The sequence below is a fragment of the Henckelia pumila genome, chromosome 3 (genome assembly GCF_033568475.1).
Source record: "Henckelia pumila isolate YLH828 chromosome 3, ASM3356847v2, whole genome shotgun sequence".
Taxonomy (NCBI): domain Eukaryota; kingdom Viridiplantae; phylum Streptophyta; class Magnoliopsida; order Lamiales; family Gesneriaceae; genus Henckelia; species Henckelia pumila.
This window is the reverse complement of record NC_133122.1, coordinates 23,665,536-23,680,520: the sequence shown is the minus strand read 5'-3', so window position 1 is coordinate 23,680,520 and position 14,985 is coordinate 23,665,536. Positions and strand designations below refer to the sequence as shown.

Below are 14,985 nucleotides of genomic sequence, written 5' to 3'. Positions count from 1 at the left end.
TTCTACATCAAAAATTTTATAAGAATGTTTCATAAAATGGACAAGTATGTTTACACGCATCCTGCAAGAAAATATATCCAAATTCATCTCATGGAATTATGCTCCGTAAAATAAAAATTTAGAATAAATAAAAATGTGATTAACAATAAATCAATTTTAATATTCTGAATCAGAAGAACTATTATGGATCTGAATTCTGAATCACAAGAATTATTCATAAATCTGAACTAATTAATTATTTAAACCTAACAATACATTATATTTATGAAGTATTTATCATATTTTTTGTTTTTTTATTTTCCAAACTTCCAGACTTTATTCATAAACTTATACAAACCACTTTCCATTGGCAAGAAGCATACCTTTGCAGATATTGAAGGACGACTTTAATGCCAGATGAAAATCCAGTCAATTGATGACATGCACGAGGAGGTTGATCGATGAGGAGGTTTTTTTGCTCCTGAAGACCGAACAGAGGAACAAATGAAAGTGAGAAAGAGGCGTGGGTTTTGGGATTTTGGAAGAGGAAGAGTTTATATTTTTATTTTAATTTTTTTTTATTTAAATAAATTGTGAATTATTCTTTTGCCCTTGTTTTTAATGTTAAATGTAACGAAAACTTAACATAAGGGTGGTTAATGTCAAAATCATAAACTACAAGAGAGATATCTGCCAAATGTATAAAATATAGGGGAGGTCACTGTAAAAATCCCGTTAAATATAATAGCATAGATATATATCATCCAAAACATTAATTTGTTAAAAGAAAAGAAAAAATAATAGCTCATGGACGAATACAATAATAATAATTATTATTATCTAATCTACTCCCTCCGTTCCGATTACATTGTCTTGTTTTATTTTTCACACATATTAAAAAAAATTTATTGGGAAAGCAACATTTTATATAAAACTTCCTATTTTATCCCTAATTTAATGTATTAAAAAATAATTGCACAATTTTTAAGGTGTAGTTAATATGGGGTATATTAGTAAAGAAGTGTAAAAAAATAATACTAAATATGATATGTGACTATATATTTGGGACAAACAAAAAAGAAAACATGAACATTATAATTTGGACGGAGGGAGTAATAAAATAAAATATCTTAAATAAAGGTGAATAACAAGGAGCCCATTACCGAGGTATTCCTTTAATTAATGCGGCATATTCCATCAACTGAATTCACCGAAAAGACGCTTTAGATGCTTTTCTTATTACGCTCCAGTTCAAGGTCGTTAAGTGGGATAGCTCGAGGGTAATTGTGTCCAGTTATAAGTACTTGGCCAAACCCCACGTTTTCGCCAGGGGAAATATCCATCATACCCCCCACACTTGTTGAAGAACGTGATGGTTTATGTATGGGCAATTAAGCAATTAAAACAAGTTAAAATCATTAAAAGCAAGCACACCACGAGATTCGGTGAAGCTTTACCGGATTTAACCCATCGTCTTCGTCGGAATTTGGGAACTATGTCCACGTTCCCCGACTTAGGGTTTCCCCAAATTTAGGGGTTTGTTTCCCCCTTTTGCTACTCAATTCACCACTTCTTTCAAGAAAATCTATTTCCCCTCTTTTTTATGCTGGGTTACGTGATCTGAAAATCCGCGGTAGATGTTTTCACCGCCGAAGTTTAGGTCGTTGACGCCGAGGAGCGACTCGGGTCAAAAGAACGTGTCTATTTCTGCGAAGCTTCCGGGCTTGAACTCTACCCCGAGCAATGGTCCGGCATCAACCAAAGGCAAAGCCGTTGCTTTTGTTGGGAGCGCGGTAATATGGACCAAGAATCGTTGGCTGAGAGGGTATCTAACCTGGAGAACGAGGTTTGTATGTGCTTGATTTTTGAGCAATCAGTTGCTCTTTTCTTTCGACGACTGTCGAATTTCAGAGTGTTTTTATTGTTTTCTCTTTGAAGCGCTCTTTCAAGAGACAGTTTTTAGCGTTTTTGAAGGGCGTGTGGGATTAAATTTCCATATTATCATTTAGCTGCTATAGTTTCTGTTTTAAAATGTTTTTATGTTTATGTTCTGGTTCGTTTTTATCAGTTCGACTTGAGATTGCATGTGTCCTTACAAGAAATACTGTTGGTTTAAATGTTTCTATGTTGATCTTTTTCCCAACTGTTAATTCTTGCAGCTTTTTGAGTATCAGTACAATCTCGGGCTTCTTTTATATAGAGAAAAAGGAATGGGCTTCAAAGTATGAAGAAATTAAAGAAACTTCAATTGAGGCAGCTGATGCTTTCCAAAAGTGAACAAGCTGTGCATTTGATAGCAATGTCTGAAGCTGAGAAACGGGAAGAGAATTTGAAGAAGGCGTTGGGTGTTGAAAGGCAGTGCGTGCTTGAAGTAAGATTTACATTTTTAAAATTACCTTATGAATACTTCTATCCTGAAGGCGGACAGTGTTTTTCATCATACATTATATGATTAGTTCTGAGTTGTCAAGGAATATGATAATTTCCAAGATGTAACCATAAGCACACGAAGCTCACGTCTTCCGCCTTGAGTGGAAGCATGCCAATAAGTGTGCCCGTTAAAGTAGGACTGGTAGTCCAAAGGGTGATGCTATGTGATAAAATTTTGTTTGTTCTTGTAAACAGACGAATATTTGTTTTTATCATTATATAGTAGTTTGTAAAGTGCATATTAGATAATGTGGCACAATTATTTTAGATTTTATTTTTCTTGTGTTAAGCCTTAGAGTTCCTCTTTCTGATAAGGGCCTTGCACTTATGCTCGATGATACCCCTGCACTTTGCACATCTAATAATTATGGATGCAAATCAATATCATCTAATGAAAGGATCTGTTAACTGGCCATATGCTTCTAATGAATGTTAACACTTAGGAATGCAAAGAATCAATTGAATATGTCTAACTTCTAGCTTGTATGGGAATATGAGATGACATAATTTCTTGGTGAATTATTTGGGATGTTAATATAATAATATTTTTTGAGTCAATAATGCTGTCAAAATTTATTATCTCTCTGTGCGTGTGTGTGGTTTTTTTTTTTTTTTTTTTGTGTTTTTTGTGATTAATGCCAACAATTTTTTTTTATTCTGAAGTCAGAATTAGCTGGTAGTAGTTCATTAGTTCTCACTTTTCATCACATCTCGAGAAGGCTTTTGTATGGGAATATGAGAGGACATAATTGTTCGTGAATCATTTTGGATGTTAATATAATAATAATTTTTGAGTCAATAACATTGTCAAAAAATCTATTGTGTGTGTTTTTTTGGTGATTAATGCCAACAAAGTTTTTATTCTGAAGTCAGAATCATCTGGTAGTAGTTAATTAGTTCTCATGTTTCATCACAAGCTCGAGAAGGCTTTGCGAGAAATGCGCTTCAGAATATGCTGAAATTAAATTTAATTCTGATTCTAAACTAGCTGAGGCAAGTGCATTAGTTGCCAGTGTTGAAGAAAAATCATGGGAGGTCGAAGCAAAATTCCATGCAGCAGATACCAAACTTGCTGAAGTGAATCGGAAAAGTTCTGAAATTGAAAGGACGTTATTTGAGATTGAGGCTCAAGAAGCTGCGCTTAGAAGAGAACGTCTCTCCTTTAACTCAGAGTATAATTGCATCTTTAACTCTCTTATTATCCCTTTACTTCCTTGCATATCAATATACTTTTAATATTCACCTGACTTGTGTTGGTAGTTTGTAGCTTTTGTCTGAAAGTTTTCATTTGTTTAGGCGCGGAACACATGAGACTGCTTTGTCTAACAAACGGGAAGACTTGAGGGAGTGGGAACAGAAATTACAGGAAGCTGAAGAGAGACTGGCTGATGGTGGAAGATTGCTGAATCAAAGGGAGGAGAGGGCAAATGAGAATGATAAGATCTTGAAGCAGAAACAGAATGACGTTGATGAGCTGCAAAAGAAGATTGAGGTGGCTAACTCAATGTTGAAGAGCAAAGAAGATGATTTTAGCATTAGACTAGCTGACCTAGCTATTAAGGAAAAGGCAATTTCTATTTTCACTCAGATCTGTTAATTGATATGTTACAGGTGGCAGTTTTTTCCCCCCCTTAAACTCTCAGTATGAATGCAGGAAGCTGAATATATTCAGAAAAGCTTAGAGGTGACAGAAAAAAACAGTTACTTGAATTGGAAGAAAAAAGTTAAATGCAAGAGAAGAGTGAGTTCTTGCAGTCATGTTTATGTGATGTACAAAATACTGGATTGCGTCCAGGATTTATTATTCACATTGTTAGTATGTGGCCATTTCTTTAGATAGAGGAATAACACAACCCGTTATCTGTTACCGTACAAAGTAGTATTTTCTCGATTTTCCTGCTTCCTGTATGGTAACAGAGGGCTGAAGGGAGCTGCTTATGATTCCAGTTGAATAGTTGATAGAAGTTTATTTTGAGTGAATGTTAACCCACACAATCTCATTTGCATGACGAAGAAAAACAGTTTGATGCTCGAGGAATGATTAATAAACAGCAGTGCATTTTATTATTCTACTGAATCAAACTGGGATCATGCACACACCTTTTTCCGTTTCCTTGTTTATTCATATAACTAAATTAGACGGAATAAGCCAGTCCTAAAGTTATCACAGTTTTGAAGGTTGGTTTTTTTGGTGTACGAGCTTCAGAAATTTTAAAAATGAAAATATTTTTCTTGGCCACTATTTTTTCCTCTTGGTGTTTCTGATTACTTTTTGATGACGTTCTTTTAAATATACAGTTGGAAATTCAGAGTTTGGTGGATGAACACAAAACCATTCTTGCTAAAAAACAAGAGGAATATGAGCTGGAGATGGAGCAGAAGAGAAAGCTTCATGATGAAACAGTTAAAAAATAAGGTTGTTTGAATTGGAGAAAAAAGAAGTGGAAATTATGCATATGGAAGAGAAAGTGAAGAAAAGAGAAGAGGACAGTTGAAAAGAAAATGGAGAAAGTGAGGGATGAAGGAAATTAATTATGAATCAAAATCCAAAGGTTTGAAGGAAAAAGATAAGCTGCTTAAAGTTGAGGCGAAAAGCTTGGAGAAGGATATGGAACAAGTGCTTGCTGAAAAGGAAGTCTGCTCAGTGTAAAGGCTGACCTTGAAAATCTTAGGGCTGACCTTGAAAAAACAGGAGTTAAGATTAAGCGAAGAGAAAAAAACAGCTAAAGATAACAGACGATGAAAGATTGGAACTTGCCCGTCTGCAATCTGATTTGAAACAGGAGATAGAGAAATACAGATACCAAAGCGAACAACTAACGAAGGAAACTGAAGAGTTGAAGCGAGAAAAAGAAAAATTCGAGAAAGAATGGGAACAGCTGGATGAAAAAAGAGCCATTATTAAGAGAGGAACTTGAAGATGCTCTTGATCAGAAAACAAGTTTAGAAAAATTTAGGCATTCTGAAGAGGTAAAATTAAACAATGAGAAGCAGGAAACACAACAATATATACAGAGGGAATTGAATCTCTAAAATTGGCAAAAGATAATTTTGCTGCTAACATGGAGCATGAAAAGTTGATGTTGACCGAAAAATTTCAACAATGAAAAGAGTGAACTGCTTCAAGATTTTGAACTGCAGAAACGTGAACTTGAAACTGAAGTACGGAAGAAGCAGGAGGAGATGGAGAAGTGGTTTGAATGAGAGAGAAAAAATCATTTGAGAAAGAAATGGAGAAGGAACTTGACACTATTAACTACTTGAGGGAAATGGCCCGAAGAGAAATGGAAGAGATGAAGTTGGAAAAGACTTGGGATGGATAAAGAAAAACTGGATATTTCACAGATAAAGAAGCACATAGAATCACAGCAGTTTGAGATGAAAAAAAGATGTTGATGAGCTTGATGGCCTGAGTAAAAAATTGAAGGATCAGAGGGAACAGTTTCTCAAGGAAAGGGAAAGCTTCATTACATTTGTCCAGAAACAGAAAAGCTGCGACATTTGTGGGGAGATAATTCGTGAGTTCTTGCTATCTGATCTCCGCCCACTGTCTGAATTTAAAAACCTTGTGGCTCCTCAACTGCCCAGAGTAACAGAGAATTATCTGGAGGCAGATGAAGAGACTTTCGAGAGGATTAATGACGGTTCACCCCATATTTTAGTTAATTCTGGATCTCCTGGTGCTGGTGGGAGTGGAGCGATGTCTTGGTTGCGAAAATGTACCTCAAAGATATTTAAGTTGTCTCCTGGAAAGAAATTTGAAACTTGATTATGACCCTAGTGCCCAAGGAGCAACAACGCTATATGGGAAGCAAATTGATGTGTCCTCACCCGAGACCTTGCCAAGCAATGAAAGTGGTCCCAAGCCATCCCAACAAGACGCAAGTGATTCTTTTAATGTCCAAATAATAGAATCTGATAGTGGCATTAGGGAAGTGGAAGCTGTTCAAACTCCATCAGTTGATCAAAATTCTGGTTTGAAGGCTCGACGTCGACGTGGTATGGGAGGCAAGCCTCGGGCGAGTAGAACACGTGCTGCAAAGGCTGTGACTGCTGGTGCCAAGGCTAGTGAAGAGAGAGAGATTAACATTAATGGTGATACTGAAAATTCTGCTTTCACAATTGAGGAAAGCCAAGCAGAATCGGGTCTTGTTGAAATACCAAGAAACAGAAGAAAGAGAAATCATGTTCATTTATCACAAGCAACTGTAAGTTACAGCCACAGTGAAGGTCATTCAGATAGTGTCAAAGATGGCAATCGCCAAAAGAGGCGACAGAGAGTTGTTACAGCTGAACCGAGCTTTGTTGAGAAACGTTACAATCTCCGGCGATCAAAAAGGTAACTCTCTTTTTCGTCTGCTAGATTTATTATTTTCTTGGTAGAAGGATTGGAGTCATCTGTTTCTTTAAGTTACCAAGCTATGCCTATGATAAATGACGTTTGTACTCCTTGAGTTTATTTGTAATGTGTGATGTCATTTCGTTTACGGTGAAATGCATACTGCCGATGCAGTTAGACTTGTCTTTGACTAAATTTGTTTTCTTTACCGGCTACCGAGCCATAATTCAGTATGGACTCTTTAGCTTGCACTTGTGTTGGAGTTGGTCCTTAATGAGTAGTGACCTTTTAGGAATATTAACTGAGAGTATCTTCTTTAACTAATTGATGTGATGAGAATGTTTTTTGTTCAACTTTCACTGGTTGCTTTCATATTCAGGTATGTCTCTTTTTTCTTGCGACTGTCTTTCTGAGGAGACTTGTGATGCTAAATTGCTAATGGTGTTTATGTTTTGATCCTCAGGCCAGTGGCAACAGCAGCTAATGGATCCTTAGTTGAGGCTGAAAAGGGTGAGAAAAAGGAAACCGGTGGTCACGTAAGTAAAGATGTCCCATTGCCTGGCAAATCAAAACCTACCGAAAATGCTGAAATTGGTGGCGATTCAATAGAAGAAATCAACGTACTAGAAGTTGATGTGCCTATGAGAAGCATAGAGAAAACCATAGAGGTTCCTGCGGATAGTTCTGAAAGGGTACTCGTTTTCTCCTTCAATGATTAAGTGCATTTGTTAGATATCAATCCCTTCCCTCTATCTCCTTACTGGAAGGATTTATTTCTGTTTTACATTTCTTGATCAGCTAGTCTTATCATTTGGTCAATGTACAGTTCATGAAGGCCGGAGGTACCCACAGTGATCATGATGACTTGGCAAACACCTCAGAGGCTGACATGATTTTCAGGAGGATGCAAATGGATCAGCTGGAGCCATGGACCACAGTATCGAAGAGTTGAACAGTGCAAGCTACGAGGAAGAAGATGACAATGACAGTGATGATGGTGATGACAATGAGGTTGTTCATCCTGGTGAAGTTTCCATCGGGAAAGAAACTCTGGACCTTTCTCACCACGTAGTGTCTAACTTGATATGCCACAAATCACATCAGTTTCTTGATCAATTGTACCGATTTGAGTTCTCTTCTTTTTGCAGTCAAGAGTTCTCTCCTACTTAGTTGTGTGTATTAGTTTGCAAATATCAGCAAAGCATGGATTGTTGGTGTTCGATAGTAGACGAGTAATGTAGATGTAGTTGCATTCTTGCATTAGTGCACCTATTGACACTGAACTCTGGTTTCGTCATTTTCTTTAGCTTTTATTTCGATATTGTTTCGTATTGTCTCCCGTACTTCATATTGTTCCTCAGTGATTTGGGTTTTCCTAGTAATCTATTTATTTTAAAACCTACTAATGTATAATTTAATCGGCACAATATGCTCCATTTACCGAATTGTTGCGTCTGGAGATTTTTTCTATATTTGAAGTTACACCTTTTTAAATTAATTTTATCCGTGTTGGCCGAAATTTTAGGGGAGTCGTTGGACGACGAAACACGTCTCAATTTCACATCGACGCCAGTAACCAAAACTTGCTGCAGAACCTGCTGTATATAAATAAATAAATTTTAAAAAAAATGGAAAAACAAATATATTTTTAAGTCGATCATTTAAAACCTAAGTAGTTACTTCAATTTTCTATTGCTTTTGTTATTAACTTGTTTTACTAGATATTTTTTTCATCAAGAGTTCTGTCTTGTGCCCAGTTTCATTGATTATAAAGTGCAAAAGCAGATGCCTAAAACTCAGAAGTCAGGATTTAGATAGTGTTTGAGAGAGCTTTTAGGAAACACTTTTCAACTTTTTCTTAACAAAAACAAAAGACAAGCTAAGAAGTACTTAAAAAGCTCAACCAAACATTAGTTGTAGACATCTTGAAAAACTCACAGCATAAAATTAATCATGCTGATAACCCTGTCGAGCTGATGCTTTTGAGAATAGACCCAAGAACCAAATGCACAACATTAATCATGTGTCCAAACCACAGTAAACAGAATATAACCACCATATCCATAACCTTCAACCACCCGTCATATGATCATATGATCAACATAAATACCTTCATCAAGCAAGATTTCTGGCCCAGCCACACAACAATCTGAAATTAGATACTAATAAGTACCATATCGAACATGATTTGAAGAACCATAATCCCGGGTTAAAGGGCTTCGTCTACCTCTATCTGACGAGGATCTGCCAAATGTAGAGCTCCAAGAACATCGATGGACTTACCTGTGAACTGAGGGATTCATAACTCGAGTCATGATCAACATATCTATCAAAATGATTCGACAAAGAAGGGCTCATTTCCTGGTTCGCAGCCAGGTGGCCCATCATCTTCAACTCCCCTAGACCGCCTTCTCTCATGATATTGCCCTTGGCTCAGATATTCATTACGACTGAATGTATCTGGAAGGGAACGGTCTCCAAAACGAATTGAATTTGAATAGCAAGGTGCCCAGAGTCTTTCATCTGCTTTTTCTGGGATTGGAGAGTTTATTCCTGGAAATTCGACACTCATTTTGGTGAATGGTTTAGTATAACATGTACCAAGAATTTCCCCATCTTCAGGTTCTTCCTTAGTTGAGTCGTCTCCAAAAATGGTAATCCCTGAAGGCTGATCCTCCTAATCGGGTTCTAAGAAATTGCGAAAATATTTATTTTAGTACAATCATTGGAGAGGTAACCTCAAACATTGAATGAAACACTAGACTGGGGTATTGGACAGAAGAACAAAACATATGGCAAATATCTATATAGTGTACAGGCTGTTGGCAAAATACTTGAAAAATGGGGCAAGTATCTTGTTGCTTATTAGCCAAGAAAGTCACAACTTTATACCTAAATAGGCTGGTGGATATCCTATTTCTCGCATTCTGTTAAGCCATGGAGGGTGGGTCAAATTCCTACAACAGAGACGATGGTTTACAAATGTGAAAACGAAGAATAATAATCCTAAAAAAAAAAAATAATTTAACATCACTATAATATTCCACGGATTTGATTAATATACAAACTACTTTAACACCGAGAGGCTCAAATAATCATTTGATGAACAATGCAAAAACAACAAACTCTCACTAGAGAGAGTGCTTATCTCACCTCCCCAATTCCCAATAAATTTTTCGAGTTCAGCATCAAGGGCACCAGGCAACCAGACCATCATATTGTTTTTAACCTGAGAAATCTTGGATAATATCTAGTTGAATTACGAGAACCTGAATGTTGGTTTCTTTTAGGGCAGACTATGTTGCTGCTATCCGAGCATTATTGACAGCCGCATTATCGCGAGGCTTAGGGCAATCTCTTAGTGCATGGCTGTATGAGCCACAGTTGAAACAACCGGTAAGTATCTAAACTTTTCCCTCTGCACGGAGTATTTAAATTAAAAGGAATAATAATGATGGTCCCAAGAATAAAACAAAAGGTTTGCATAAACATCCATCTTGATAAGAGCCTATTATGATCAAAGTTTTCATTTGCATTGTGTGAATTCCGTTGCTTTGTCCCATTCGTAAATATAAAAAGCAAATTTCATAGCATTTTGCCCTTCTGTACAAGATGAGGAAAGAGGTGGAGCAGGAAAAAATGTACATTGGTTCTTTTACCAAAAAAAACAGACTACAGAGAGAAAAACAGCATACCCCATTCCAACCTACTGGAAACTTCAGCAGAAGTCAAAGCTAAAAAAAAATTTCACGATCATAAATAGGGACAGACATTCCATCCAATGGTATCAGTTCTTTACTTGACCGGTTATTTCATTTCGTCATCCCACTCCAAAAGGCCTACACAAATCAAAAAGGCAGATAGAAATAAAAGATTTTGATTCAGACAAGTAGTTTGCTTGTATGGGTTAGGCTCCCAAATAGATCAAAAAGCAACTAAGATTCAGTTGCCACGAGACCTTAGACATATATGTTTTAAAATTTATATCCGACCAAATGTTTTGATTAATTTTTTGTATTCTGTGTTCTTTTTGTGTTTCGATACCTTTTCTCTGGGAACTTTGTACATAGTTTCTGTCAGTTCAAATCTTCAAGGCAAAATCAGGGCACTTTCACCGTAAGCAGACAAAAAAAACTAGATTCTGCCTGTGCTTTTTTAAAACGCCGTGTACATAACAAAGTATCAAGCCAATCTAATGCTCACACGAGTGTGTGCATGAACCCGATCTCCTCAACAGCCACTTTCCGTGGAATAGAAGAAATCAATATAGTATGTGTCTATTCAAGGTAAATAAATTATAATGAATGATACACAATTGCTACTAAGTTTTATTTTAGCAGCTTCTCAAACACTAGGCTCAGCATTGAACACAAACAAAGGACGGTAGGATAAGATAGTTATACCACAGCAAAGGCGTATCCAATTCAATGCGGAGAGCTAGGGGAATTGAGGTCTCTTCCCTCCAGATTGAAGAACATTTGAATCCTGGGTTTTAATACAAGTAGTAAAGCAGATAATAAATACTTAAATTAATATTCAGTTAGTCAAATTTGAGTAAGAAATATAAGTCAGTAAAATTGGAGGTAGCTGTCCTACATTTTTGACGGTGGGCAGTTTGTGTGCATTCCGATTGAGACCACGTCCTGCAAATAACTCACTCAAGCTTTCGTTTTACTATCTCTGTGAATGTTGATAGTATGTCAGATTTCTATTTTTATACAACATAAAGAAATTTGAGACAATCCTTTGTTCCCACGAATATTAATTCAAGCAAAAAATGAGTAGTAACTTACGAAACTTTATCACATACTTGGTAAGAGAGGTGTATATAACATGCACTGATGGTTGCTTCTCATCCACAGTCATCCGGGGCCTTTTAACACCGGATACGACTGAAGTTTATGTCATGGATAACACAAACCAGACTGGTGATTTGGTGGAAAAAAAAAGATACAAGAAAACCGAAACAAAACCAAAATAATTTCAATCTCTTCTTCTAGTAGTAGTAAGACTCAACTATAAACACGGCATAAAAGTGAAAGATATCTTGAGAAAAGGATACAACAGGAGTCTATTTCCTGACTACATAGACGGGCTCCAACTTTCTTAAAATTCCTTGAACTGTTTTCCACTTTGAACAGATAGGGATCCATTTTTGAACATGCACCGAAGAATTGCAATACTGAAGTTTCTTGACTCTACCTGCAGCAGCATGATTCAATATATTTCCTAAACTTTTGCTAGCTGGGAAGGGGGTATTGTTAACCACGGACTTGTTCATTATCAATTCCCTTTTCAGCACTGGAGCAATATTCAACATCAGGCAGGTTTGCATGATCCTCGACAATAAGCATGTCTTCTCACCTCAAAATGTGACGCAAACTTAGCTTCGTTGGCGTTTCAGGAACCAGTTTCATATGGATTAACTTTCACATCTTCCACCTCCCGAGTTACTTGACGCAGGAAAGGTTGATTAAGTCTTCCAGTTTTCATAGCGGGAAATGGAATCAAACATTAATCCAAAACCAGGGTCTGAAGAACTACTGCATATAAAAGTTGACTATACCCCTGATTAACACTGATTCACCATATCAGCATTCACATGCAATTCGTTGATTGTGGGTTCATACAAGGACATTGAGTTGATTATTCAAGCTCAAGCATAAACAGGAGTTTGATTGCCTATTGCATGTTTTCCTCTTCTGAAATTTTTCTGCCGTGCAATACTTGTTTTTTCCATAGGCCACGCCGTTTTTTCTTTTCCTAAAGAATAAGCCCATAATTCAAATAATTTACATGATGATATCTACATTAATATTTTGGTTTTTTTGCAATATCGATACAGGAAATGGATGTTGGCTTTTTTGCTCTTAGGTAACTCTAGCACAGAACTCGATATAAACAATTAAATTGTTCCGGTGCGATACAAAACATTCAAATTTTATCTTATCACATAACTTAACTAAAATAGTCAGGATATGCCCCACAATAGAGATAACGGTCTGATTACAATAAAATTGTTTACAATGGGATCGCCCACACAATGAGTTAGAACACAACAGAAAAAGCAGCTACTGCATCATTGTTTGAATCAAAGCAACCACTTATCAAATTTTTTTAAAAAAAACGGAAACTTTTGTGTTTGGGGCATCACTTCTAGACAATAAAGTTCCAAAGCACAGCCGACACGAGTGTTTTTATGGCGTCAATGAACAATTGAAGCATTTTCAAACAAACCAAAATATGGTAATTTCACAAGAAGAACAAGTGAAAATAACGAACAACTATATTAGGGTTTCCGGTTTTACCAGAGATCTTGTGTTTTTAGGACGAGGACTGCAAGAACAACCAGCTCACCAGAAGCCAACAAGCCGAACACGATAATTGGGAGATGCGCAACACAAAGACAATGATTTTCCTTTTCCTTTTTCTTTTCCTTTTTCTTTTTTCTGAATAAAACGCAAACGTCGCCGCCTAACCAATTGGCTTTATATAATTATTTCTAACATATATTATATATTTCCATAATTCCTTATTTAAATTAAAGTATGTATTAAAATCTCAGTCGAATAAAATTTAAGGTTTTTTTAAAAATTCTTCGGATCATCACATCATCGAATAAAAAGGGGGGTCTTTACGACTAATTATGTCAGTAAAATCGTAGGAACGTGTAGTATTGTTTTTTTATATATCCTTTTTAGGATTAAAACCATCAATAAATTCAAATAATTGAGTCATAGGAATACAACGACACAAAACCAAGATGGATAGAGTACAATTAATAAGCTTCAAGTTCGAATTTTGACATAAATTCCACGAGCTACAAAATGAGGCAACAAGATTTTGGCGATCGTCACATATGTTTGAGAGACACAAATACCAAATATTGAAGGTAAGTCTTGACTTCTATTGCGATCCCTTTCAGAACTAAAATCCTCTACAAGTTGGATGATCGTTTTGCACTGTCGCTTGAAGAAGGAATTCTAGAAATGGCTGGCATTTGTGAATTCTTAGTTGGGGTAAAATTATTTATCTTGGGATATATGGTCGCTATATGCATGCTGAATAAAAATGACTTGTGCAAAAATAACCGAGGCAATAGTTTAACTTTTTTTTTTTAAAATGTTATTGTCGCGCTCTGGTTTGCGGTTACGTATATTAGCAATATACTTCTCAAGATTACAACTCCTATCGACTGAATATTGGTAGCATTAAAAATTTTAAAGTCGCACGGACATTGAATTGTTTAGAACGCTATCATTCAAATTTCAAGCGGTTAAACTTAAAATTTCATGTGAGGACCTCGTTTCTAATCAGCTTAATATCGAATTATCAATAATTTTAAACATCATTAATCACATGCCTCAAAAGAAAAAAGAAATAAAAGAAATTTTTTTTATGAATAGTGTTTCCGATGAAATTAGTATCCGCGATCGATCCTACGAACTCGTAGGATCGAGCGCCCTATTTTTGCAAAAGTTACTGCCTCAACAAAATTAAGGGCCGCGCTCGATCGTACGAACTCGTGGGACTCGAGCGCGCCCTTCTGACCAGAAAAAAAAATCAGAAACAGGGCTGGTTTTCTTCAACTTTCAACAACAAATCAAATCTTCAATATCAAAAATGCATCAACACATCCAACATGCATATTGCAATTACAAGATAGATCTAAAGTTATACATCCAATTCAAAACTAATAGATCATGCTTCCAATCTAAGTTTTAAAGTCCAAAACACAAATCGGAGGTTGAAAATAAATTCAACTCCTAAACCGATCCTCACTTCTACATCATCTCCCATCTATCCATGGGTTCTCTGGCTCGTTTCCTGCCCACATGTTGCCAAGTACACTTACAAACAATGACAACAGCCGAATAAGCCGGTGAGAATAATATTCCCAGTTATAAAAGAGACTAAAATGCAATATCTTACAAACATATCAGTCTTGATATGAATCCAATTACCAAATATAATCGAGGAATCCATTCAAGTACTGAATTAAAATGATATGCATGACTTTTAAAAACTTCTGGATGATCAGACTCAGATAATCAATAGGTATTCGTCTTTCTTGCTTTCTTTGGTTTGGGATCCCGAGGTTAAAATATCCAACAAGTCACACCGAACTTCCCTTTCGAGATTGAACGAGACATATTTTAATCCTGTAGACTCTCAGAGCATTATAGTGAGTTAAGTCGACGCTTGTAGTAAATCGCCTACCAAGGCACTCAGCTAAA

At 36.3% G+C, this 14,985-nt stretch overlaps 1 protein-coding gene across 1 annotated transcript; it reads left to right on the top strand.

Annotated features, from left to right (window-relative positions):
• Positions 1-1,498: 1,498 nt before the first annotated feature.
• Positions 1,499-8,000, top strand: LOC140888271 (nuclear matrix constituent protein 1-like). Its single transcript, XM_073295957.1, is given in 25 exon segments — positions 1,499-1,778; positions 1,781-1,825; positions 2,139-2,174; positions 2,176-2,247; positions 2,249-2,350; positions 3,327-3,353; positions 3,355-3,581; positions 3,706-3,976; positions 4,064-4,150; positions 4,708-4,821; positions 4,824-4,892; positions 4,894-4,929; positions 4,931-5,042; positions 5,045-5,115; positions 5,118-5,315; positions 5,317-5,428; positions 5,431-5,510; positions 5,512-5,610; positions 5,613-5,714; positions 5,716-5,790; positions 5,792-6,166; positions 6,168-6,748; positions 7,212-7,440; positions 7,649-7,786; positions 7,788-8,000. Coding segments are annotated over 25 exon segments (3,453 nt in total). The 5' UTR covers positions 1,499-1,616; the 3' UTR covers positions 7,821-8,000.
• Positions 8,001-14,985: the final 6,985 nt, after the last annotated feature.